Below are 25720 nucleotides of genomic sequence, written 5' to 3'. Positions count from 1 at the left end.
ACTGGAGTGATACCAAACACGTCCAGGGTCTCCTTCATGCCCTTGGATGTTGCATTTCATTCTCTGACTTTTACCTAAGATGAAACTTTTTCTGGCCCCCTTTTCTCAGTTAAGATGATAGATTGATGCCCAAGCCCCTCTGGTTGGGGGTGCAGAAGGATTTGATGTGACCGAGTCCAGATTCCTGGGGAGCAAGTCTGCGTTCCTGGTGGTGATGGCAGTGACAAAATTAAAGCAGGATTTGTGCAAGGAAAACTTGAAAATTCAGGACCAAGTGTGGTGAAAAGTAGAGCAAAACAACAAAGAAGAAGATCAAAATCTGGAGATTAGTAAAAAAGGAACTAGACAAGGAGAGATGCGTAAAGAAAAATGAGAAAAGTAAATGAAAATGAAAGCATGCAAAAAATACATGAATTGAATAAGAAAGCTTAATATGAGAATGGGATGATTAGAGAGAAGAAAAAATAATTCTATATAGCAGGTAATCAGTAGAGGACATAGTCACAGAGTTTCATTCAACAAATACTGCATCCCCAAACTATGTGAGACACCCCTCCCCAGTGCCGCCACTGCCTCTCCCTGTCTCTGTCTCTCCAAAGGACCAGATCAAGTACCACTGCATCCACTGATTTTTTGCCTATTGTCAATCATTCCATGTATCCTCTTTCCTTCCCTTCCTCCTGCGCAAGGTGCCGGATCCAGGATACCTGAGGGTCAAGACCACACTTTGGACTTCTGCTCTATCCCCTGTGAGAGCTGCCTTGGCTAGGCTAGAGCACCCAGTCATTCAGGCAAACACAGGCTAGATGTTGCTGTAAAGGTATTTCATAGGTGTGATTAGTACCAATAATCAGTTGACGTTAAGTAAAGGAAGTTATTCTTAATAATTGATTCAAAGGCTGTAAGAGCAGAACTGAGGTTTCAAACTGCCATCAGCTCCTGCCCTGGATTTCAGTCTTGCCAGAGCCCACAATCACTAGGCCAATTCCATCATATACGTCTCTTTACGTATATATAACCTACTGGTTCTGTCTCTCCCTAGGAGCCTGACTGATATATCCTCAAAGCTTTAATTATGCTTAAAAGTTTGTATCACCATCATTGAATACTTTATTACTGTCTTGCATTTGCTCCTTACTCATGGATGGCACTCTTATGCAACCCCCTCCCCAGACTGGGCGTTTACTCCTGGCATGGCAGGTGCAGGGCGTATGCCCAGGCCATGAGTGTGTGTTGGTTGATTGTGGTAAGTCTTAGATTTTAACTAAAGGAAGTAGAGGCAAGAAGTTTTCGGTAAAGGCGATTCCTTCCCACTCTGGCGGGGCTCTCCTCACCCAGTGATTTTTCAGGACATGATGCAAACCAGGTTTTGAACTAATAGTGGTCGTAGTGTCTGTTGCTTTTTATAGGTTTTAGGAATCTTTTAACCACTTGGGGCTTTTCTTTGTATGTATGACTTGAGAATTTTACCACAAGATAGAGGAAGTCCTGATAGCTTTACTGACTAATGTTCATTGAACCACAGACACGCTGGAGTGGGGTAGGCTTTCAGTCTTCAAACAAGTGTGCAGAGAACTGTCTATTTCCGAGGAATCATTTATCAGATCAGTGTATTCAACTCAAGCACTTGTTTCTGCTTTGTACGCCGCCTTGGTTATTTATTCTAATTATTATTGATAATATCAACAGTTAGGCCATCGATGTCCCTCAAGCTCTGTGTGGAGTGGAGCTCAATAGCAAAATTAAGCAACTTGACCTTCACAATATCCTGCACATGAATCTTCAGTTCAGTGCTGAGTGCATGAGGGACAAACTCAAGTGTTTGCCTCAGTGACGTGAAATCAGTGAGCCTCAGCTCAATTGCTTAGGGCCATTTCTCTTCTCCAGACTTAACTTCTGGGTAACAACTCAAGCTTAGAGAAATCTACTTCAGAAAATCTAAATGGTGCAGAAAGAAGGAGTTAGGCAGAGAGGATATTAAAACTTTTTCCCTGGGGCCGGCCCTGTGGCCAAGTGGTAAGTTCGCGCGCTCTGCCTCAGCAGCCCAGGGTTTCACAGGTTCAGATCCTGGGCGCAGACATGGCGCTGCTCATCAGGCCACGCTGAGGCAGCATCCCACATGCCACAACTAGAAGGACCCATGACTAAAATATACAACTATGTACTATGGGGATTTGGGGAGAAAAAGCAAAAGAAAAAAAAAAGATTGGCAACAGTTGTTAGCTCAGGTACCAATCTTTAAAAAAAAAAACTTTTTCCCTTTCCCAACTTGTTCAATGAATGAATAGTAACTGATAAAAATAGACAGCCTTTCTAGGGGTGAAATAGGAAAGAGAAAACAGCATTGGAGAATTGGGAGAAAGTGTGCTCCTCTCCTACATGATGACGTGGTGTGGAGAATCTCCCTAAGGCTTTGGGTAGTTGGGGGTCAGTTGAAGGTCACGTGATACTTACAATCAAAGATTAACTCCTCTTGGGGGTATTTTGAAATCATTTTGAAGTCAGCTCTAAAAGTGCTGAACACAATTAGAGAAGAGAAGAGCCCAGGCAAACAGCACTGTAGGTACAGGCCGGCTTCCACGTTTGCGTCCTTCACAGCTTGAACTCTGTAATGAAAACTGCAGGCTGTTTGGAATGTTGACCTGGAGACCAAGGATAAGGGAGAGTCTGCAGGGCCTGCCTGGCTGCCTTTCACAGCATTCCGGAGCCCACAGGGTGCAGGAATGCCACAGCTAATGCCTTTCGACTGCTTGGAGAGAGGACCAGAAGCCACCCTTCCTGTCCCAAGAGCTTAGTGAGGAGAGAAAGGAAGGCAGGAATGCCCTGTGGTTTAATCGTCGGTTTGTTGATAGTTCTGGGCGTTACTGTGGACTTTCTGTATACAGTCACGTGTTGCTTAACAATGGGGATGGGTTCTGAGAAATGTGTCAGAGATTTTGTGGTTGTGCGAACGTCGTTTGTGCAGTACACAAACCTAGATGGTATAGCCTACTACATACCTATGCTATATAGTACCAATCATACGGGACCACCATTGCATATGTGGTCTGTTATTGACCAAAATATCGTTATATAGTGCATGGTTGTATTATTTTCTCCTTGTTGCTGCCTGCCTCCATTACAGCTATGCTATCAGAAGTGAAGGGAGGTGAAACTTGTCAGCATTTGAGTAAATTGAATAAATTGACTTGCTCTTGGTCCAAATGAACTCTTGGTAGGATGATTTAGAACTAATAGGAGACCCAGGGAGATACCATGATGGCCTACCAGATTAGCAAAACTTTGCAAGCGTGACACCATCAAGTGCTGGAGAGGATGTGGAGCGAGGGGAGCTCATACACTGCTGGAGGCAGTGAACCTGAGTACCTCCACTTTGGAAAGCAGCTTAGCATTATCTAATGAAGTTGAAGATGTAGGTGCTCCAGCACAACATTTCCACCCTTGGACACGTGCCCCAGGAGCCATGAACAAGAATGTTCTGGCAGTCCAGTTTATAGTAGCTGCAAACTAGAAACCCAAATGTTCATGAACAGTAAGATGGATAAATGAACTGTGATTTTTATACCTCAACGAGGATGGACAAACTACAGCTACACGCAACATAGGTAAAAGCATACGGTCACAAAAGAATGCACAGTGTGGGGCCAGCTCACTGGTGCAGTTGTTAAGTGCGCATGTTCTGCTTTGGCGTCCCAGGGTTTGCCGGTTCGGATCCCGGGTTCGGAGATGGCACTGCTTGGCAAGCCATGCTGTGGTGGGCCTCCCACATATAAAGAAGAGGAAGATGGGCACGGATGTTAGCTCAGGGCCAATCTTCCTCAGCAAAAAGAGGAGGATTTGTGGTACATGTTAGCTCAGGGCTAATCTTCCTTAAAAAAAAAAAAGAATGCACAGTGTGATTCCATTTCGAAGAATAAAAACAGGCAAAAAGCAAACTCCATTGTTTAGGAATGTAAATCCTAAATGTAAATAAGTGGATGGCAAATCCAAAAGTAAAGAAATGGTGATTATAAAAGTCAGGATGTTTTGCCTCTGGGAAGGAGGGGAGTATACAGTGGGGAAGATGGGCACGTTGGCGGTTTAGGGGAGGGCGTTGCCTTGTAATTATTCTCTAAACCGTGTGGGTATGCTTAGTACACATCATTGTTTATCTCTCACACACACAAACAAAACTAGATGGAAAATGGTTCTTTTAAACAAAGTTTCTCAGTCGTGCTAAATCGTACTAGCCCTTTGGAGGTGACTCTGTTTTCTTGGTTCTTTGGCTCCATCCCCTTCCTGGTCTCTCACCCCCAGGTCACCATGGGGTGGTCCAAACACCCACATGGACCTCAGAAGACTGGTGTTTCTCCCTCAGCAGCTAGGTTGCAGGTGGCGGTTGGGTTAGAAATCCTTCTTCTCCCTCAGCCTTGATGACTGAAGTCTGAAGTAGAGAAGTCACAGTGGCCCTGGAGGAGGAGGTACAGCAGGGGGCGCTCTAGTCTCCAGTTCCTCAGCATGGAGGGCCTGGTGCAGACCTCCCAGGGCAACCTGGAGGGCAGAGGGGCTCCTCCCTGTTGGCCACGGGGCCACAGTGAAGCCCTCTGATGAGAGATTTCCTACCTCACACAGCTATCTTCTCAACTAGGACCACAGACAGCCCTTTCAAGGAGAGGGAGAGGATCTGCCCTGTAACCCAGAGTGAAAGAGGCCGTGTAGGGGGGCCACCTGTTGGGGCCTGTTCATGGGAGCTGGGTGGATGCACAGCGTGTGGAGGTGCCCTTGCGGGTAGGGACAGATCTGAGATTTCCACAGCAGAGCACTTCGTCTTCTGCCACAGGACTCCGGTCACCTGGGGCCTACTGCTGAGGGCTGGCAGGGGCCACCAAGGCCACCAGTGGAAGAGGTGTCAGCCATGGCAGCCATACTTAGTGGCTTCTCATGGAAGGCGGTGGCCTGGCTGCCGGGCAGGAGCCAGCTCTCTCCCCACAGCACTCTATTTGTGAAAGAAGCCACTCAGGAAATGAGAACTGGAGAGTTCACAGTAAATCTACCAGTCCGACCAGTGACGACTTAGGGGAAGAGATGGTGTGGGTTTCCCCTGTGTCTGCCTTCCTGACGGTTGAAAAGCCCAAGGTGAAAATATCCTCAGGTGGAGAGTGAACTGGCAGTGAAGTGCCAGATTATGCAAATATTTACTGGTGCGTCCCTGCTCATCTCAAAAGCTAGAGGCTGTATAAGAAACAGGTTCAGTGACGCGCATGGCCAATTTGACATGTAACCTAAATGCACAACAGCTTGCTTCTTGCTTTGCAGTTCACGGAAGATTCTAGGGCCCCACCTTTGCAAACAAACACACAGTTCTAAGCTGCATTTCATCAAAGAATATCATTTTTTACAAACTCATTAAAAGCTGAACAAGGCTGGGCTTGCAGGCAGGCAAAGCCTGGAGAGCAACTTTCCAGTTCTTTTGATGGCTCCAGTCTTATTGCCCCAGATCTTAGGCAAATATGTAGAAAATCCTTCCTGCCCTTTTCCTCCATTCCCCATTCTTACTTCTTCTCCCTCCCTTTATCCTCTCCCTTTCTCCAAAGCTGTGAGTGATACATAGGTTGTAGGGTAGAGAAGGGAAGCCAGTGGAGGTGGGCACAGCAGGTAGAGGGAATTCACTTCAAGCCCATGTTGATTACAGCCCAGGTGGAAAAAGTGAATAGGTGTTTGGCCGTTTCATAAAATGTTCTTTTTTCAGGATCCATTTATATTATTATAGTTTTGTCATGCAAAATTAGATGACAGTACTATTATAGTGCTTTAGAGAGTGTTTTGGGATCCTGCTCTAAGGAAGTTAGGATGAAAGAGATGGTAATGAAATTGTCTTTCCAGAGAATTCATCTATGTGCTGCCCCATTTTCTCCATTTAGGAAGGAATAGTGTCTCCAAGCGACCTTGACCTTGTCATGTCAGATGGCCTGGGCATGCGGTATGCGTTCATCGGACCCCTGGAAACGATGCATCTCAACGCCGAAGGTACGCTTTGGTTCCATCGGGGCTAAGATGGGAATTCTGTGCTGTTTAGTGTTTTCACGGGTTTTATAAACGGTCAGTTTTTGCCTTTTCTTACAACTGAGTAGAAACAGTATCATATGTAGGAGACAGTGGCCAGCCCTGTAATTCACAGAGAGGGGCTGGGATGGGTCACTGTGTCCTGAGATGTAAATCCATGAACATGAGGGCTCCGTGTGGCAAAGAGCACTCAGGTCAGAAGGAAAAGAAAGAGATGGGTGATGTTACGGAGACTTTGCCACATATCATCCAGCCCGATAGGAGATAAAGTTGCATTTTCCTGAGAAAGGTGGTAAAATTATGTAGAGGCAAGAAAAGAAAGATAGGGAAGTAACCATATGAACCTCTGCTGGACGTATCTTCTGCCTAAACTTGAGCAACTTCTGAGTGTGATTTACTGAGCTGTGGGTTTTCTTCCAGAAGGCTAGGGAGCCATGAGGGAGGTACTTCCACAGGAGGAGGGCCTGGTGGTTAGTGCGGACCAGGAAGCCAGCTTCAGAGGGCCTGGGGGAGGTGGGTATGAGCCCAGGATCTGGTACTTCTTAAAGGACGATAACTTGAGAAGCTCGAGAAGCTTTCAAGAATGAAACTGTCAGCCAGATTTTAAGTGATTCAAAAAGAAGATGTCATTTGAAAAACAAGCAATAAAACCTACATCAAATCAAAACAAAGTAAATTTTAAAAACTATTTATAAAAAGCTGGGAAAATGTCACCTAAATGTGATTACTACTGGCTATCTGTTGTTGTTGAAATTACAAGTAACTTTTATTATCTTTTGTTTTTCTGTATTGTCATAAATTTCTACAATTATTTTATATTATTTTAATAGTTATATTATTAATTTGTAAAATGTATTGTAGAAAGAGAAAACAAATATTGTATTCAACTCCACAGTCTACATTTAACAAAAATATTGAGCACCTGGAGCTTGTCCAGAAGAAGGTGACCAGAGTAGTGTGTGTATGTGTGTGTGTCTATCCTTGTCTTTTGTGAGGGTAGAACCAGAATGAAAGACTGGAAATGGGAGGCAGACAGATTTGGGCTCAGTACATGGCCGGAGGAACTTTCTAGTAAGTGGAACTGATGTCCAGGGAGAGGGCCATACTGTGGGTGGGTGAGGTGAGCACTGGAGGCTGGTTGCCCACCTGTCGGGATGTTTAGAGGTTCAGGGGAGACTCCTGCCGTGAGATTGGAAGTCGGAGTCTGTTTGGCTTAAATTTTATAATTCCACAATGTTTTGGTAATAGTTCAGTAGATTTTCACCACAGTAATTAATGAAATATAATTTCCAACAAATTCATGGCAGTTTTACTTGACATATTCTTGCACACAGCAGGTGCACACATGGTGTCTTGATTGGAGTGGTCGTGTGTGTCATGCAAATATAATTCAACAACCAACTTGAGTCTCCCTTAAAACCAGGCATTGCTGAGTGGCTGAAGGAAGAGGGGAATTTCTCCTAGCACAACATATTACTTTTGTGGAAGGATAACAATTGAACGCAGGAGGATAATGTAAAGAAACAGGCCCTCATAACAGTGAAACATGAGTTTTGAAGTATCATAACATAAAGTCTTGGATAATTTCAAATGTTTTTTCAACCAGAACTTTACGGGGCCAGCCCAGTGGCCTAGTGCTTAAGTTCATGTGCTCTGCTTTGGTGGCCTGGGGTTCAAGGGTTCGGATGCTGGGCACGGACCTACGCACTGCTCATCAAGCCATGCTGTGGTGGTGTCCCACGTAGAAATAGAGGAAGATTGACTCAGCTATTAGCTCAGGGCCCATCTTCTTCACCAAAAAGAAAAAAAAAAGGTCATGTACATATTTAAGCATTTGAAATGTATGTAGACACTATTTGATAACCACTGTGTTTTTCCTTTTCTTTCTTTTTTTTTTTCCTTGAGAAAGATAAGATAATTCAGGTATCCTGAGAAATCGATAGGGAGAGAACTGAGAACAGCTTTGACTCTCAAACAAATAGAAACAGAAGCCAATGAAACCAGAAACTCAAGAACCAAACAGTGTGGCAGACAGGGAAGGAGGCCCATAGCAATTTTTCAAACAAAGCAGATATGATAAGAAAACCTAATTTGCTTCATATGATAATGGTGGACGGATGTAGTTTTCAACTTCAGAGCATTCCAAAGCCCAGAGTTAGACAGTTACGAGATCTGGCTTGGAACCAATGGAAATGTTCATTATTCCTCACAGTGTCACCCAGAATATATCAAGATTGGAGTTGGGAGAATTCTTTTTTTCTGATGTTGTTTTCATAAAGCCAACATCTCAGGTGTAGGCTAGTTATTCCTCTTAAAAGCTACAGTTTATCTAGAAGTGGTAAAAGTATTTTAGGATTTATTTTTAATCTAATAAAATAGCACCTGGAAAACAGGAGGCCAGCATGCTTACTTTCCCTTTTAGCTCCTTTTTAAAAGCAACACTGGTGAAGGGCAAGCTCTCAGAACAATGGATCTGGTCAGTGGGGCCAGTCAGCCTGAGTCCCTACCTGATTACAAGCTGGATAACCTTGTGCGAGGTAGTTCAGTGCATCTCGGTTTCTGTGCCTGTGAAATGGGTATGGCACCAGAACTACCTCACAAGAGTCGGGTGAGAATTTAAACCAGACAGAAACACTTAGCAGGATGGCTAACACATATTCATCTTAATAAATGCCGCATTCACACAGAGTTTGTCTTGTTTGTTTGATTCATTACTCTTCCAGTTTTGTCTTGTTTTTATTCTCCCCAAAAGATTTGCAAGTGCATGAGAGAGAAGTACAGAATAAATACAGATTAGGACGTTTTTGCTGTGGAATAGTGAAACCTCGAGAGTTTGTGTGGTTTGCTTCTTTGCTGAGCTTTTGGACTAGTGGGTCAGCACAGAGAACTGCTCCGTCTGACTCCTGGCAGCTCTTTGGGCACCTCCTGAGTTTAGCTCTCCCTGGGAAGTTCTGTGTCTGAGAATCCGGCAGCCCCTGGAATGACCTCCAGGTAAAGTGAGTGCGTGCCACATTGCCTCACCAGCTTCCTCCTGTGTGTGGGTGCGTGTCTTTTTTAATCGAGATGCCTACTTGCTGGGGTGGTTCATTTATGTGGAGTGTTACTGGCAGAAACAGGTGAGCTGATATGGCTGGGACTTTGTGAGTTAAGGGGCCCCGGGTTGGTTTCTGTCTCCACCTGCCTTCTGACCTCAGGCGAGGTCTCACTCAGGTGGGAATTAGATAATGTCACTCTATGCTTTGGGTTCTTTTTGATCTTCCTTAATAGGTTCTGTGAAACCCTGGCTCTTAAAGCAGGTGAATTCATGTGGGTGTGGGGTTCATAGCTGTGTGCAAACTAGACTCGTCTGGTGTGGGTGCAATTAGAGCTCTCCAGGAAAGAACTCCCAGAGCACGGTAGGCAGCCGCCTCCAGGGCTGACAGTGGGCCCCATGCCGGCCGGTGCCTACTCTGTAAATACAGACAGACGGGAAGGCTCCCTGCCTGCCCACCCACCTCGGGTTATGCTGAAGGTTCCAGAAAGCATGCTGTCTCACCTTCAGGCTCACAACTAAAGAATTCCAAGTTAGAAAGCAGCAAGATAGGCTAAATCTAATCTCATGAGAATCAGTTCTTTTTCTCATTCCGTAAAAGCATCTCTTAAGAAATTAGGTTCAACGTCTTCTAAAAAGCTAAGCTCTGCAAGAATTGGTGAACAGAACAGAGGACCTGGAAGTGCAGAAGGAAAAATGTGAGGGAAGACTAAATTTCAGAGTAATACAGGGGAGGACAGACTAGTGGGATAGAAGAAGTGGTGTTTTCCCTTCCGTTTCCAATGAAATTGTTATTCTAGAATAATTCCCACTCAGTTCTCCTTTCTTGCTGTAGAAGCCAAATTATTGTTGGAAATACGGTAAAATTCTCCTTTTATACTTTTCTAATGGAAGGGGAGGTGTTGCAAATAACAGTAACAGTAATAAGTTTACTGGGACATTGTAAATGATATGGCACAATGCAGGTCTTGGCTGTCGGTCACCATGAGCTGCTGTGTGTGAGCAGGTGGGAGAGCGCCCTTCAGGGCGCCCGGCTCCCTGCAGCTGCTGCCAGAGGGTCTGCACACCCCTGCAGCGCCCGCCGCGGCTGCGCCGTTAGCAAAAGGGCTCTTATCCCAAGAGCCTAAGTGTGTGTTATAGAAAGTGTTTTTATATTAGCAAGAGTGAAGTTTTAATTGGTTTCCTGAACAAGTTGGGGGGAAATTAGGAATGTACTCTAAAGAGTTTCACCATATTTTGTTCTATTCTGAAGAAATAAATGCCTTCAAATTTTATAAAAGATAGTAGGGGGAAAAAGTTCTAGAAAGCCCATGGGAGATTCAGATGACTTCACAGGGACAGTAGAAGATGAACACTCGCTCAGAAAATGTGGAGTAATCCATAGGTGAAAGGGGGCACGGGAGTTGAACCCTGTGGCTGGTGTTGCTGGCATGGAGGAGAGGCGGACTGGGCTCCTGAGAGCGGCGCGGGGCTTTGTTTCCCCACAAGGTTGGGATGAAGACGCAGCTACAGCGACTCTTCCTCTTTCTTCTCATGTGTACCTTTCCAACTTCGTTGATTCTTGTGTCTCTGCTCCCAAAAAGGAATAAACTGTATTTGTGTCTAGACTTTATCACCTTTAGTTTGAATAAATAAACAAATAGTGAAGTAAATATTTAATTCCCACAAGGAAATAAATGTGTATGTTTTCTATGTTCCAGAAATGCTAAGCCATCTAAGGGAAGCCAATGCTGGCATATTTAGGGAGCCTTCCAGAATTCAGAATTGTCAAGTTATCTTAAATGAAATGAAACATCTTATTTTAAAAAGAGACTTAATTGTAGGTTCTGTCAGAAAGGTTTGTATGTTTGAATTTTTTACCCTTCAAAACAATTTCTAAGAGCAAATTGCATATAATTGTAGCACACCGAAAGAGAAGGAGAACTGTCTGAGGCAAATGAAGTTGAAACCCAGTGAATTCAGGCTTCTCCAGCAGTTTAGTCCCCCAACACTAAACCCAGAGAAGTGTTTTGTCTTTGTTTCCAAAGACTGTGCAGTGGTGCTCATTACTATATGGATGAGTCAGTCGCGCCCAGTTTCTGTGCGGCAGGTGACAGCCGAGCTCCTGTGTCTGCGAATTGTGCAGCCTCACTTGTCCCTTGTTGGCTCTTTAGCCTGACTGACCAACTGCTGAGTCTTTCTGGTGTGGAAAGCTGTTGGAAATGGGCCACGGGCGCAACAGCGGGCAGCTCAGCCCCGTGTCCCGTGTCCCCCGGGCCCAGGCCTGGCGCTGACCCGACTTGTGTCCGAGCGCACGCCCTCGCCGGCCCGGCCTCGCTGCCCCGTGGGCCGGGGAGCCCTGCGGCCGCAGAGCAGGCCGGGTCGGGGCGGGCCTGCCGCCCTGTGCCGAGGCGGGCAGCTGACTCTTTGCCTCTCGGCACGTCTGATTCTGCACACCGTCTTAGCCACAGCCTTAGGTCACCATGCTTCACCCTCCCCTCGCCCTTCAGGATAAGCCTCTTCTTCCTGTGCGCCTCCATCAAATTCCTAGGGCCCTATCCTAGAACCCAAGAAATGGATTGGATCCCCGAGGGCTGCAGAAGCCGTTGGAAAGCAGTGCAGCCCAGGCTGGAGGACTGGCCTCTGTCCCCGTGTGAGCTCCCAGCCTGCCTCCCGGATAAACACGGTCCCTTTAAAGAGCCTAAAGTGGTAACTAGAATTCATGGAATAAGAGTAAATGGGAAACAGATTTAATTGAACTTTGACAACTTTGGTTCTTAGAAAATGCATTCAAGCCATTTACACAAGTAACCTTATAGAGACATTGTTGAAGGAGACATTTTTGGTGAAAGTAGAACTTAACGTGACGTTTAACACGTCAATGCGGGAACGTAGGCCGACTGGAGTGTCCCGTCACATGCGCTGACAGAGGTGGGACAGTAGGCCTGAGGGTTCTGTCGCTTTTCAGGATTTTAGGATCTGAGAGAGAGCTTGACTAGGGACTAATGGTGAGGACCTTCACTCCCCAGGGCCAGCTGAGCAAGGTGCACTTCCCACCTCCACCTTTCCTTCATCTGCAGGAAGAAAAGGATGTAGTTCATCGACCCCAGGACAACACCCTGCACAGGTTTCTTAGTTTGGAGTTATGTAGTATTCTTGCTGATAAGTGGGTTCTTGTTTTCATATGATTTCAGGTATGTTAAGCTACTGTGACAGATACAGAGAAGGCATGAAACGTGTCCTCAAGAGTTTTGGACCTGTTCCAGAGTTTTCCGGGCCCACTGTTGAAAAAATCAACCAGGTATGTCGGCCCTTTGCAGAGAACTGTGCTGGCCAAGTGGAAGCCCTGGGCTGCAGGTGGAGCGTTGTTTGTAGCTGAGTCTTTGATTTTGATGGCTCCTCACTCCTAACTTTGTCCACAGTTCTGTCATGGCCGTGGCAGACCTGAAGAGCAATGTGGCCAGTGAACTCCTAGCCCATTTTGACTTGTCTCTGAGGAAGTGTAGCTTATGTTAATTGGGGGTTTATTGTCCTTCTTTTGTCTTTGAAAGCAAATTCACAATCAGCGTAAATAGGAACAATTACACTCCTGATAAATGAGTGCCTCTTCATGCTTCTTTTTTCTTTTCCTTTTTTTCCTATTTCCAGGCCATGTGTGTGAAAATTCCAGATGATCCGGATCGCTTAGCTGCCCGAAGGAAGTGGAGGGATGAATGCCTTATGAGTCTTGCCAGATTGAAAAGGCAGATGCAGTCCCAGTAATTTCTTGTAATGCTCCTGTCACTCCTCTCATTGGGAGTCCTATTTGGTGGAATTATAAGCAGTTAATCAAATCGCTCTTTGACAATGGGAAGCCACAGTGGTGCTTGGCATGCAGATCCTGAGCCTGCGCTCCTGGCTAGGCAGGCGTCCAGTGGTGGCGGCCGAGTGCCTTACAGTTCCTTCTGATCTGCCTCCACCTGGGTGTCCAGCAGCACTTGCTGCCTGCCCCCGGACAAGCAAGAGAGCAAATCGTCTGAAGAGTTTCTCTTTTTATTTTTAATGTGATTACACATGGCTATATTTATAGCCAATGATTGTAGTTTCGGGTTATTTTAATCTGTAGCAAAATATTTGTATAATTGTTTTCCAATCCCTTTCTGAAGACTCTATGGCGCTGCATTTATGAGGCAGCTGCTTTCATTTTGCTAATGCTTATTCTGAATAGAAGGTTTTGATTCCATGAAGACATGGTTTTTCCTCTGATCTTTCTGAGAAAGCCTGTTTGATCCTGATGATCGACATATTTTAAAGTGACCACAATGAACGAGAAATAAACAGATACTTTGTTCTGAGTCCTTCGTTTGTCATTCACCAGTTCGGGCCAGTGTTTCCCAAAGTAGCTTCTGTGGTGCCCTGTGGCTCTGGGGTCATGTGTGTCTGGGAAGCTCCATCGACTGCCCGCCCTTGGGCGCTCGCGTGTCCGCAGGAAGTTGAAGCCCCTAAGTCCTGCAGGAAAGATCCCTGTTCGGGTTTAACCCAACAAGCCGTTATCTTCTCTGAGCTCTTTCTCTAGCACTAGTTCCCCAAATACTCTGGGAAATAGCAATACAAGTCCCTCCACCCCAAAAGGCCAACATGTCACAGTAACTTTGATCACTGGATACACTGTGGGGTTCCCCGACAGCTCCCAGCCCAAATGACGCTCCAGCCTTCTGCTTTCAGGTAAGCAGCTTCCCAGCTTCACCCCGTAGGGAGACGCCTTTCCTCGGGGGCCAAGGCTGTGGTGTGGGAGCCAGCACCACAACACCCTTGATTAGGGACCATGTGGAAGTGGTAGTTCCAGCTGAGTGTGCACATACACTCTCCATCACATTCATTTATGCTACAGCATCAGTTACGCCGCTGAGATGCAGGCGTCACGCGTGTGGTCCCTGCCTTTCAGAAGTTTACTGCAAGACAACAAAATGTTAGAAGAAAATATGATAGCTGCTCTAAAGGCTCATATCCGCAGGCAATCATGACTAACTGCCCTGGATGTGCCCTGGAAGGCCTCACAGGAGGCAGCCTTTGGGCAGAGTCTTGAGTAGCAGGTAAGAGTCAGCCAGCCTCCCCAGCAGAGGGAGCAGAGTGGGGAAGCGGGCTGGGTGCCCCAGCAGGGGGAAGCTCTGTGGAGGGGAGGCAGAGCTGGGGCCAGATCCAGATGGCAAAGAGCTCTGGGACCGTGCCAGTGGTTAGACCTTGCCTATGGCAACGGAGAGCCTGCACGGTCTGTAGACTGTGAGTGGCCTGTTCAGATCAGGATTTCAGAAAGTTCCTTCTGACAACGGAAGGGCCTGAGCTGGAGCTGGAGACTGTGTGGTCCAGGTGGGGGCTGATAAGGCAGTGAATTCAGAAAGCATCCTGGGGTAGACCTGACAGTCACGGGGGACCGCAGAGCCTCCCGAGTTATCAGCTTGGGCGCCTGCCCAGATGCTGATGCCCTTTTACAAGATGAGGAAGTGCGGAGGAGGGCAGGGAATGCAGGTCCCAGATGTGAAACGTCACTGAGAAGATAACATGAGAAGACGTGAAGGAAGTTTTCAGCCCTGCGAAGCATCCTTCTCTTCATCTGATTAAGTTTTAGATACTCCTTAAACTCTGGTGACTCAACCGTCACTCCTATCGACTCCTAACTGCTCATTCCCTCCGACCTATTGAGAGGGCTCTTGCACTGGGCAACAGCCCAGCCCTTGCTTTTCCCTCCAGCTTCCAGCTCTTGCTCCTTTCCCTTCAATGTACTCCACCCTCTTTTCTTCTCAAAGTCACTGGACTCTTCTCAGTGCCTGCCTGAGTCTTTCTCTTGTGAGCCTATGCAGGCTGCCCACACTCCCTGGACCCAGGTTTGGGGTCACTGATCTGAGGATGACCCAGCTGGGGGAGGTGGGGTGCTGGTAAATGTCCCCTGTGACCTGTTGGTTTCACGGCATCAGTGAGCCACAGGAGCTGCAGAAAGAGTGGCCAAGTGCAGCCGTCCAGCCCAGTGCTGCAGGCCAGCAGGAGAGCAAGGCAGGAGTGTCCTGGTGTCCCCTCTGGTGGTGTGGGCGTGGAAGACAGAAGTGGGGACAGTTTGGGAGCACATTCATTTGTATGTTTAAATTGTATTTTCCTACTTTTGCTGTACAGTATTTTGTGCTGATGTCAGGTCTGTTCTACGCTATGTGCAACAGAAGTGGTTATGGGTTTTGCTCGTAGCTATCATGATGTCTAATGAGGAAGAGTCAGCAAAAGTGATAAGTTGTGAGAATGCTGAGGCCAGTGTTTTGACTCTCATCTAAGGGCTGAAAAAATTGCTTTTCAAGCTTCAGAACAGCAGAGAGCAGATTTGTGGGTCTGGACCCAGCTGCAGGGAAACAGCTGCATAGAGCTGGGAGCTGGTGTGTCTGGGGTCAAGGAGGGCCAGGTGTGTGAGCATCGCCTCACACAAAACTCAAGCAACCAAGTCTTTTACAGATAAGTTGTAAAACTTAACAATGAGCAGCTTCCACTTGTGGGGAGGCTTTCTGCTTTTCAGTGTGTCGTCCCTGGGGGCCGGCTGGCGTTAGTTTAGCACCTGTATAATTTCATGTACCAGGTTTCCCATGAACGTCCTCTTTCTGTTCCAGAATCCCATCCGAGACACCTCTCTGCATTTCATTGCCGTGTCTCCTCTGGTCTGTGGCAGTTTCTCAGTCCTGCCTGCCTTTTCATGACCCTGACGGTCATAGCAGCTCCAGCCAGCTATCCTGTAGGATGTCCTGTCTAGATTTGTCTGGTGTTTTTCACAGGGTTAGCCTGAGATTAGGGGTTAGGGGTTAGGGATTAGGTTTGGGAAAGAATACCCCAGGGGTGAAGTGCCCTTCTCATCAGATCCTATCGGGCTACACAATAGCCATGTGACATCGCCGGGGATGTTAGCCTTCATCAAATGTGTTTGCCAGGTTTCTCCACTGAGTTATCATCAGAAAATAGGAAATTAATGAGAAGGATGAGCCCAGCAGATATTGTCCTGCCTGGTTTCTGAGTCATTTTCTCAGCACTGCAAAGCTGTCACCTCCATCCACAGTGTAATGCTGACACAGTTCCTCTCACGTGGGTCCCTGCTTCCAAATGGCTTCTTTCCCGAAGCCCCAGTTACGCATCGTGTGCACAAGGAGCCAAACACTCCCCCTGTTCCACGTGCTTTGGCTTAGCAGCTTAGTGCTCCTGCGGGACTGGAGGAAGTGCCAGCTGCCAAAGGGACAGATTTTACGTTGTTTCGTGGAAGTCGGAGGCAAAGGTCAAAGATGGAGCTAACAGTGGGGTCCCTACAATTCATGTCTGTTCTTGCTTGGTTTGGAGGTGCAGAAACTACTTTGTTGGTGCACGTGTAGTTGATGAATTATAAGGTGCTGTTTCTCATGCTAATCAAACTTGCAAGACTGAAGTAAAAACCAGAGTGCCAGTTTTATTCATTTTCAATTGATTCATCTATCAAACATTTATTGAGCAGCTACCATGTGCCAGGCACTGTTCCAGGTGTTGGGGATACACTAATAAACAAAAGAGGCACAAACTACCTGCCCATATGGAGCTTATACTGCCATTCTGGAGAGAGAGAACAAAACATAACCAATCAATAGGCAAAGTATAGAATACGCCAGAAGGTGATCAGTTGTATGGCTGAAAATAAAGCAGGGGAGAGTGATAGGGATTATAGGCAGTGTGTGTGTGTTGCATGTGTGCGCAGTTTTAGAGAAGTAATCAAGGAAGGCCTGTTGAGAAGATCACATTTGAGCAGAGACCTAAAGGAAGTGAGGATCAAACCGTGGAGAGATCTCAGGAAGAACGCTCCAGGAAGAGGAAACAGAAGTGCAAAGGCCCTGAGGTTGGAGCTGAGGCAGTGCATCCAAGGAGCAGCCGGTTGTCCATACGGCTGAGTGGCAGCAAGAAGGGAGGAAGCAGAAGGAGATGAGGCAGAGCAGGGAGGGGGCCATTGAAGGCCAATATGAAGACTGGGTTTTTCTTTGCACAAGGTGGCAGGCCAGAGAGCATTTTTTTCTAAATTGTGGTAAGAATACTTAATATCTTAACATGAGATCTGCCTTCTTAAATTTTTTTTTTTGTTTAGGAAGATTAGCTCTGAGCTAACATTTGCCGCCAATCCTCCTCTTTTTTTTTTCTGAGGAAGACTGCCCTGAGCTAACATCCATGCCTATCTTCCTCTGCTTTATATGTGGGATGCCTGTACAGCATGGCTTGACAAGCAGTGCATAGGTCTGCACCCAGGATCCAAACTGGCGAACCCTGGCCCACTGAAGCGGAATGTGCAAGTTTAACTGCTGTACCACAGGGCTGGCCCATGCCTTCTTAAATTTTTAAGTGTATAATACAGTCTTGTTAACTATAGGCACAGTGTTGTATAGATCCCTAGAATTTATTCATCTTGCATAACTGAAACTTTGTACCCATTGGACAGCAACTCCCCATTTCGCCCTCTTGCAGCTGCTGGAAACCACCATTTTTTTCTGCTTCTATGGGTTTGATTATTTTAGATACCTCATATAAGTGGAATTATGACATATTTGTCTTTTTGTGACTGGCTTATTTCACTTAGCAAAATGTCCCCAAGGTTCGTCCACATTGTAGCCTATTGCTATGATTTCCTTCTTTTTAAGGCTGAATAATGTTCCATTGTATGTATATACCACATTTTCTTTATCCATCATCTGTCGATGGACATTTGGGTTGTTTCCACATCTTTGCTATTGAGAATGATGCTGCATGAATATGGAAGGGCAAATATCTCTTCGAGATCCTATTTCAATTCTTTTAGGTAGATACCCAGAAGTGGGATAGCTGGGTCATACTGTAGTTCTAGTTTTAATTTTTTGAGGAACATTGGTGCTGTTTTTCATAGTGGCTTCACCATTTTACATTCCTCCCAACAGTGTACAAAAGTTGCAGTTTCTCTTGAAATGGAGAGAGAAACATGGAGAGAAACTTGCCAATACTTGTCATCTTTTGTTTTTTTTGATGATAGCCACTCTAATAGGTGTGAGGTGATATCTCATTGTGGTTTTGATTTGCATCTCCCTGATGATTAGTGATGTTGAGCACCTTTTCATGTACCTGTTGGCCATCTGTATATCTTTGGAGACATGTCTATTCAGTTCCTTTGCCCATTTTTTAATTGGATTGTTTTTTTGCTATTGAGTTGTATGAGTTCCTTATATATTTTGGATATTAATCCCTTATCAGATATGTGGTTTGCAAGTATTTTCTTCCATTCCACTGGTTGCTGTTTTGCTCTGTTGATTGTTTCCTTTGCTGTGCAGAAGCTTTTTAGTTTGATGTAGTCCCACTCGTCTATTTTTGCTTTTGTTGCCTGTGCTTTTGGTGTCAAATCCATTAAGTCATTGCCAAGGCCTACGTTATGACATTTCCCATCTTATATCTTCTTCTAGGAGTTTTATAGTTTCAGGTCTTACATTTAAGTCCTGAATCCATTTTGAGTTGATTTTTGTGTTTATGATGTAAGATAAGGGTCCAGTTTCATCCTTTTGCGTGGGGATATCCAGTTTTCCCAACACCATTTGTTGAAGAGACTGTTCTTTCCCCACTGTGTGGTCTTGATACCACACCATTGGATAACCTACAACAACTGGGTCTTGTTGAAGATCAGTTACCCATATATGTGTGGGTTTATTTCTGGGCTCTTCATTCCATTCCATTGGTCTACGTCTGTCTTTATGCCCGTACCGCACTGTTTTAAATACTCTAGCTTTGTAATATTTTGAAATCAGGAATTGTGATCTTTTGTTCTTTTTGTGATGTTTTGTTCAGCTTTGTTCTTCTTTCTCAACATTATTTTGGCTGTTCAGGGTGGGTTTTTTTGTGGTTCCATATTAATTTTAGGATTGTTTTTTCTATTTCTGTAAAAAATTCCATTGAGATTTTGATAGGGATTACATTGAATCTGTATATTGCTTTGGGTAGAATAGACATTTTAACAATATTAACTCTCCCAATTCATGAACACAGGAGGCTGTCTTTCTATTTATTTGTGTCTTCTTAAATTTTCTTTCATCATTGTTTTGTAGTTTTCAGTATACAAGTCTTTCGCTTCCTTGGTTAAGTTTATTCCTAAGTATATTATTCTTTTTGATGCTATTGTAAATGAGATTGTTATCTAAATCTAAATTTCAGATAGTTCATTGTTAGTGTATGGAAGCACAATTGATTTTTGTATGTTGATTTTGTATCCTGCAACTTTGCTGAATTTGTTTATTAGTTCTAATAGGTTTTTTATTGTGGAATCTTTAGGGTTTTCTACATATAAGATCATATCATCTGCAAAACTTATGAGATACAGTAAAAGCAGTACTAAGAAGGAAGTTTATAGCAATAAGTGCCTCCAATCTCAAACAACCTTACACCTCGAGGAACTCGAAAAAGAACAAATTAAGCCCAAAGTTAGCAGAAGTAAGGAAATAATAAAGATAAGAGTAGAAATCAATGTAATAGAGAATAGAAAAACAACAGAAAAAATCAACAAAACTAAGAGTTTGGGTTTTTTGGGAAAAGATTAACAAAATTGACAATTAGGTAGACTGAGAAAAAAGAGAGAAAACTCAAAATCAGAAATGAAAGAGGAGACATTAAAACTGATATCACAGGTGATATTTGTGAATTGAAGTAATACCCATTCTGCAGTGCATGTAGAGAAGTGTTTAAGAACACTTGTAATAAAAATGTTTCAAAGAGCCCAACTTGCTTGCTGAGTTATATATCAGTTATATCAGTGAATGAAAGTTATACGCATTCTGTAATACATGGAGAGAAGCATTTAAAAACACTTGCAATAAAGATGTTTCTAAGAAAAAACAAAGCAAAGGAAAAAAACAACTGTCATAGAAATACAGAGAATCACAAGAGACTGCTGTGAAGAATTATTCACCAACAATTGGATAACCTAGAATAAATGGGTAAATTCCTAGAAACGTACAACTGTTAAAAAAGAAATAATAGGCCCCAAATGGACTCATTTGTCCCCACAACAGCAAACCAAGACAATTACAGTTACAACCTATCCCAGGAATGTGACTTTTTTTTTTGTAAAGATTTTATTTTTTTCATTTCTCTCCCCAAAGACCCCCAGTACATAGTTGTATATTCTACGTTGTGGGTCCTTCTAGTTGTGGCATGTGGGACGCTGCCTCAGCATGGCTTGATGAGCGGTGCCATGTCTGCACCCAGGATTCGAACCAACGAAACACTGGGCCACCTGCAGCGGAGCGCGCCAACTCAACCACTCAGCCACGGGGCCAGCCCCTAGGAATGTGACTTTTGAACAGTCAATCTGAAATTTCCTGATTAGCATTAGTAAGGTAATCCTCATGATAAAATCCCTGCCGTTCCCTTCCCCCCAAAAGATGTCCTGGCCTGAAACAATGCTTTTCTTGTCTTTTGTTAGTAACTTCCTTGCCCTACCCTCCTTCTGCCTATAAGAACCTTCCATTTCGTACAGATCGTTGAGGTATCTCTCTACTTGCTGGATGGGATGCTGCCTGATTCACGAATCATTGAATTAAGCCAATAGATCTTCAAATTTACTCAGTTGAATTTTGCTTTTTAACAAATTTGGTGGCAGTGACAGGATCCAAAGTAAACTTCTGATGGTGTTTGGGGAACAGGAAACAGGCGTGGAGCCCTGCGAACCCTTTTGAGTTCACTGTCTTTCTCACAGTTTCCAAAGGCCATTGTTAAATTCCTATCAGTTTGAGCTCCACTCTCTTTTTGTGTCAAACTCATGATTTAACTGTCCTTTCAGACCACAATTTACAGGTTTTTTGAGTGGAAAACCTCATCCCTTGATTCCATCCCCAGATTCCACCTTGGGAATACCAGAATTCCCCATTTATTTGGAGTCCTTTCCCGCTTTCCACATGCGGAACTGTTGGCAGCAGCTGCAGTTCTCCATTTGTTTGGAATTAGTTCACAGTCCCCGTTCTTTGTGGGCTGCTGGTTCCATCTTTTCCCCCAGTCCAAAGTTGCACGGGAATTGTTGGTGCTTGCCGGCTGGAACTGGACTGGGTCTGGGACCAGACTAGGTCTGAGATCAGCCTGGGTCCGATTCAGACGACAGTAACATCTAAACCCAGCCCTTGTACTGTCCCTGGATTCCGTGTTGGGAACTGATGATGGTTTGGTCTGCAGTTCCCTGTTGGTTTGGAATCCTTCCCCTCATTCTACCTTGGGAACTACTGGTCACAGCTGCAGTTCCCCATTTGTTTGGGATCAATCCTCAGTCCCCATTCTTTAGGGCCTGCTGGTTCAATCCTTTCCCCAGTCACTAGTTCATGGGTCACTGCTGTTATATTAATGTGCACATGAGGTAGAGACCATCACTAATGGGAATCTCAGAAACCAAGAAAGCCCCCAAATTGGTGGGTATGGGTCGAACACTTAAAAGCTGTTAGAGTGCTTGCCAGCTAACCCAAAGACTCTCATGTTAGGAAAAGTTGATCATGGAATGGGTTAGACTGACACTAGGTCACCCATCAACATCAAGAAAATTTCCATACAACAAAGTACACTGTAAAACACGCTACAGCTTCCAACCCCAAGACACATCCCTCTTAAGTATTTGTTTGGCTCAGAAACCCAAAGGCCTAGCTAGAAGAAATGAGATTCCTTATATCTGGAGTTGAGTTGAGCATGCCACCTTCCTGCATACCTGCTTGTTTTATGTTTACGAACTATAGTCTCAGGAGCTGCAGCTATTTAACAAAATGGCAAGGCTTTCCAAAAAACAAGCTGGAATTACAATGGCCATTATGGGGAAAGTTCCAGTTAGTCTAGAGCACTCATTTAAGAAATGCACTTGCGAGCAAGGGATCCCAGGTTGAACAAACAGAATGGGGCACCTATTTTAAATGGTATGTAGAAGCTTCCGAAAGGCTTCAGGATTCTGAAATAGCTTCAGTGAAAGATTTGTTGCAAAAGGCTAATGGAAAATTAAAGACACAGCATCTAAAACAACACCTAGGCCTCCTCCATTTCACCATCCTAGAAGTCCATTATCAAAACACTGGCCCAGAAATTGATGTCTCAATTGTATAAATTGGGACACTAGAAAAGAGATTGTTCTCAAAGGCCCTATGCAAATTCTTTAACATCAACTTAAACGCCTCATATGGGCCCCTCCCAGAGTTGACAAAACTCTGAAGGATTCTTTTTTTTTTTTTTATAAACTGCTATGTTATTCCCTTAAACAGTCAAGGGAAAACTAAAATTAAAATTAATGGGGTTATTCAGTACTGCCAAAAATATTTATGGTTTGTCCCAGCTGGAAGCTGACAAAATATTTGAAGGGATTTAATAACTTTATGATCAGAAATTTGGCCAAATTGGAATCTGATATGCAGAGCCTAATAGGAATTTTTTTCTTAGGACTTCTCTCCTAAACTATGTACCCAGAGGGAAAGAAACAAACTGGAGAAAATGTAGTTGGAAGGGCAGATCAGCCTCTCTAGTATTCAGACTGCAAGTCAGTCCTTTGGGGAACTAGAAACAACTGAATTTGTCTTGCAAAACTCTGCAGGGCCAAAGACAGTGATCTAGAGAGCAGTTCAAAGTTCACCTTTTTTTGCCAATCCAAAAACCTCCCCTATTCATCTCAAAATGCTTATAGATATTGTAAAAAATGCAGACATTAGAAACAGAATTTAGGGCCGGCCCCATGGCTGAGTGGTTAAATTCACATGCTCTGCTTTGGCAGCCCAGGGTTTCGCTGGTTTGGATTCTGGGTGTGGACATGGCACCGCTTATCAGGCCATGTTGAGGTGGCATCCCACATGCCACAACTAGAAGGACCTACAATTAAAAATTTACAACTATGTACTGGGGGGATTTGGGGAGAAAAAGCAGGAAAAAAAAGAAGATTGGCAACAGCTGTTAGCTCAGGTGCCAATCTTTAAAAAAAAAAGAAACAGAATTTTCCTGCACTTAAAAATTTAAATTACCCTAGATCTCTGATAATAGGCAACTATCCCCCAACTCCATCTTGGAGAAAACTTGAATACTTTTCTCCATGCCTTTGTAATGTAGATTTTCTACCCCCATCTTCTCTAGGAACAAAGAGCCATTTTTTGAAATGCAAACTTTAGGGAGAAATTTCTCATCAGGAAAAGAAAAGAAAGAAAAGAGAGTTATTTGGGAATTGAGCAAATGAAAAATCTTTGTCTTTTCCACAAATATTAGTAACTATAAGGTCTTTCTTTGCGTCTTTCTATATGTTGTGTGCATTTATATATGTGTGTTGTAGATGTGTGATGTTTTTCCACCTCTGAATGGTATTGCCAAAATTAATTTGTAAAAGAGCTCTATTTAATTGGCTTAAAGTTAAATGCTTAAACTCTCAGGAAGATAATAAAAAATAACCTCAATTTTTTTCAAGTTCACATGATCTCAGGTCAATCTTTAGTAAATTAACGCTGGTTCAAGTTTGTGGATTTAATTAGAACAGGTATGTCTTTAGAGTTATCAATATTGCATAAAATTCAAACACACCACTTTTATTCTACCTAGGTTTACTAAAAATCAAGTAAATTCATGTTATCTCTGTCACACAATTTGTCAGCAGGAAAATTTAGTTAGAATGGTGGCTAATTTTGTAAAATGTCTCATGAAGTATTCACAGGTAATCCAAACATATAGTTGGGAGCAATTGATTTAGATAGATATAAGTGGGATAAGAGTTTATAGATAAACTTTTTAGCAACAATTATATTTTATGGTTTGTCTACTTAAAAATAGTTTCCCCAAATCTTTTTGGTAACCTGAAACCTTAGAATTTTGCTAAGTTAAATTAAATGATGAGAAACATTGATGATCTAGATCATTTCCAAATAAAATACTGAAACATTAATTACTGAACATAGGTTTATCCACTTTTTGCTTCCTTTTACAGAGGAATTAAGATATTTGGGGCTGTCAGTAAACATGTTTTATGCCATGATGGATAGTATACATTTCTAGAACTTATAAAAAGTACTTATAAACTTGACAAGCCAGAGAATGCTAATATAAAAGACAGTTCATAATTGTTTACTTCTTTATTTTTCACTAGAAATTAAGGTTTTTAAAGGTTAAAAATGCTAATGTATGTAATTGAAGCTGCTAAAGATAACAAGGGAAGCAATTCTGTATGCAAGGAAAGTAGGATTTTTTTTTTCATTGGCTAAGAAAGGGTGTAAAATGCCTAGAAAACAAGGATTCTGTATTTTGCCAAAATAATTTCCCTAGCTGAGTTTCATGCAAAGGCAGCAGCAACAGAATCTATAAAGACTGTGGATGGTTCATGTGGATGAGGTCCATTCTGCTTCTGCTAAAAATGACCCCTCATTGCCGGATTTTTCCATCCTGATGTCCTTGTAACATGATAACAGTCTGCTCCTGAGTCAGAGACATTAAGTTGGGTAAAAAATGACTGTAAATTAAACAAACAGGCAGGGCTATGGGAAACTCAACACAGCTGCTTGGTTCTTTCCAGTTCCCTGGCAAATCCCATTTTTCATTTTTTTGCATTCCTTCACCCACCATAGTGCATTTTAAAAAACTGCTCTTGTCCCCAGAGACCTCTGGACCCTTTGAACACTTGCATCTCGACTTCATTCAACTGCCACTTAGCATGAGTTATCAGTGTTCTTGTTATTGTAAGTATGTTTTCTGCAGAGGTTGAAACCTCTGCCACAAGGCTGATGCTCTCACAGTGACAAAAAAAGTGTTAGAAAATGTGTTTCCCAATCTTCCAGGGATCAAGGCATCCAGTTCACTGGACAAATCATACCAACCGTAACAAAAACCTTGCAAACTCCTTGGAATTATGACTGTCCTTGTCACCCTCAATCATCAGGCAAGGTTGAGGAAACTATTTAATAGGACCCTCAAACTTAAAATTTCTAACCTGGTCGCTGCTGGCCACTTGTTGTCTCATGCTACTGTGACCAGCTCCTGTTCATCTCTGATGTCTATGCTCAAGCCTACCACCAACAGGTTGAAGAAGCTATCCTGGATCCCAATTCAAAGGATCCTGTTGGTCACAGAGCAGAGCCTGGTGACTGGGTATTCTGGAAACATCATCAGAGGAAAACAGCCTTTGAACCCCATTGGAAGGGACCTTACCAAGTGGTCCTGACCACTGACACTGCTGCAGAAACTAGAAGGCATTGAGCCTTGGATACACATCTCACAGCTGAAGAAAACTCTGACATCTGATCCTGTACGGACGCTGGTGACCTCTGAATCGTACTGATGAGGAGGAGAAGCAGCTGACACTGATGTGGACTGCTTCCACCCAAGATGACAGATCAAGACTTCATACTTTAACTAAATAGAAAACCTTTTCTTCTTTTCTTTCTTTCTTTCCTTTACTTCAGCATTGGCCTGGAAAGATAAGGCCAACATCTGTATCTCCCAGGCCATTGCTTAGCAGTGGTAACCTCTGGAATTTAAAACAACTTTTTGTTTTAGGCGAGGAGAAAACCTAAGTGACCCTGGCTTGAACAGGCAAATGCAACAATTCCTATGAATGAATCCATTAACAGTGTCACCTTAGTGGAAATGGTTAGTGTCCCAACAGGATTTATCTTTGTGGCAATTATCATTCTCCCTGAACCTATAAATGCC

At 43.9% G+C, this 25720-nt stretch overlaps 1 protein-coding gene across 1 annotated transcript in view; it reads left to right on the top strand.

Annotated features, from left to right (window-relative positions):
- The window catches only part of CRYL1 (crystallin lambda 1), a 111905-nt gene extending 98519 nt beyond the window's left edge, over nucleotides 1–13386 (top strand). The window contains exons 6-8 of the mRNA XM_008540866.2: nucleotides 5901–6006; nucleotides 12247–12353; nucleotides 12701–13386. Coding sequence (XP_008539088.1) covers nucleotides 5901–6006; nucleotides 12247–12353; nucleotides 12701–12814 — 327 coding nt within the window. The 3' untranslated portion in view covers nucleotides 12815–13386. The remainder of the gene's footprint in view (nucleotides 1–5900; nucleotides 6007–12246; nucleotides 12354–12700) is intronic.
- Nucleotides 13387–25720: the final 12334 nt, after the last annotated feature.

The sequence above is a fragment of the Equus przewalskii genome, chromosome 16 (assembly GCF_037783145.1).
Source record: "Equus przewalskii isolate Varuska chromosome 16, EquPr2, whole genome shotgun sequence".
NCBI lineage: Eukaryota > Metazoa > Chordata > Mammalia > Perissodactyla > Equidae > Equus > Equus przewalskii.
The sequence above is the reverse complement of the archived record's forward strand: the minus strand, read 5'-3'. Positions and strand labels throughout refer to the sequence as shown.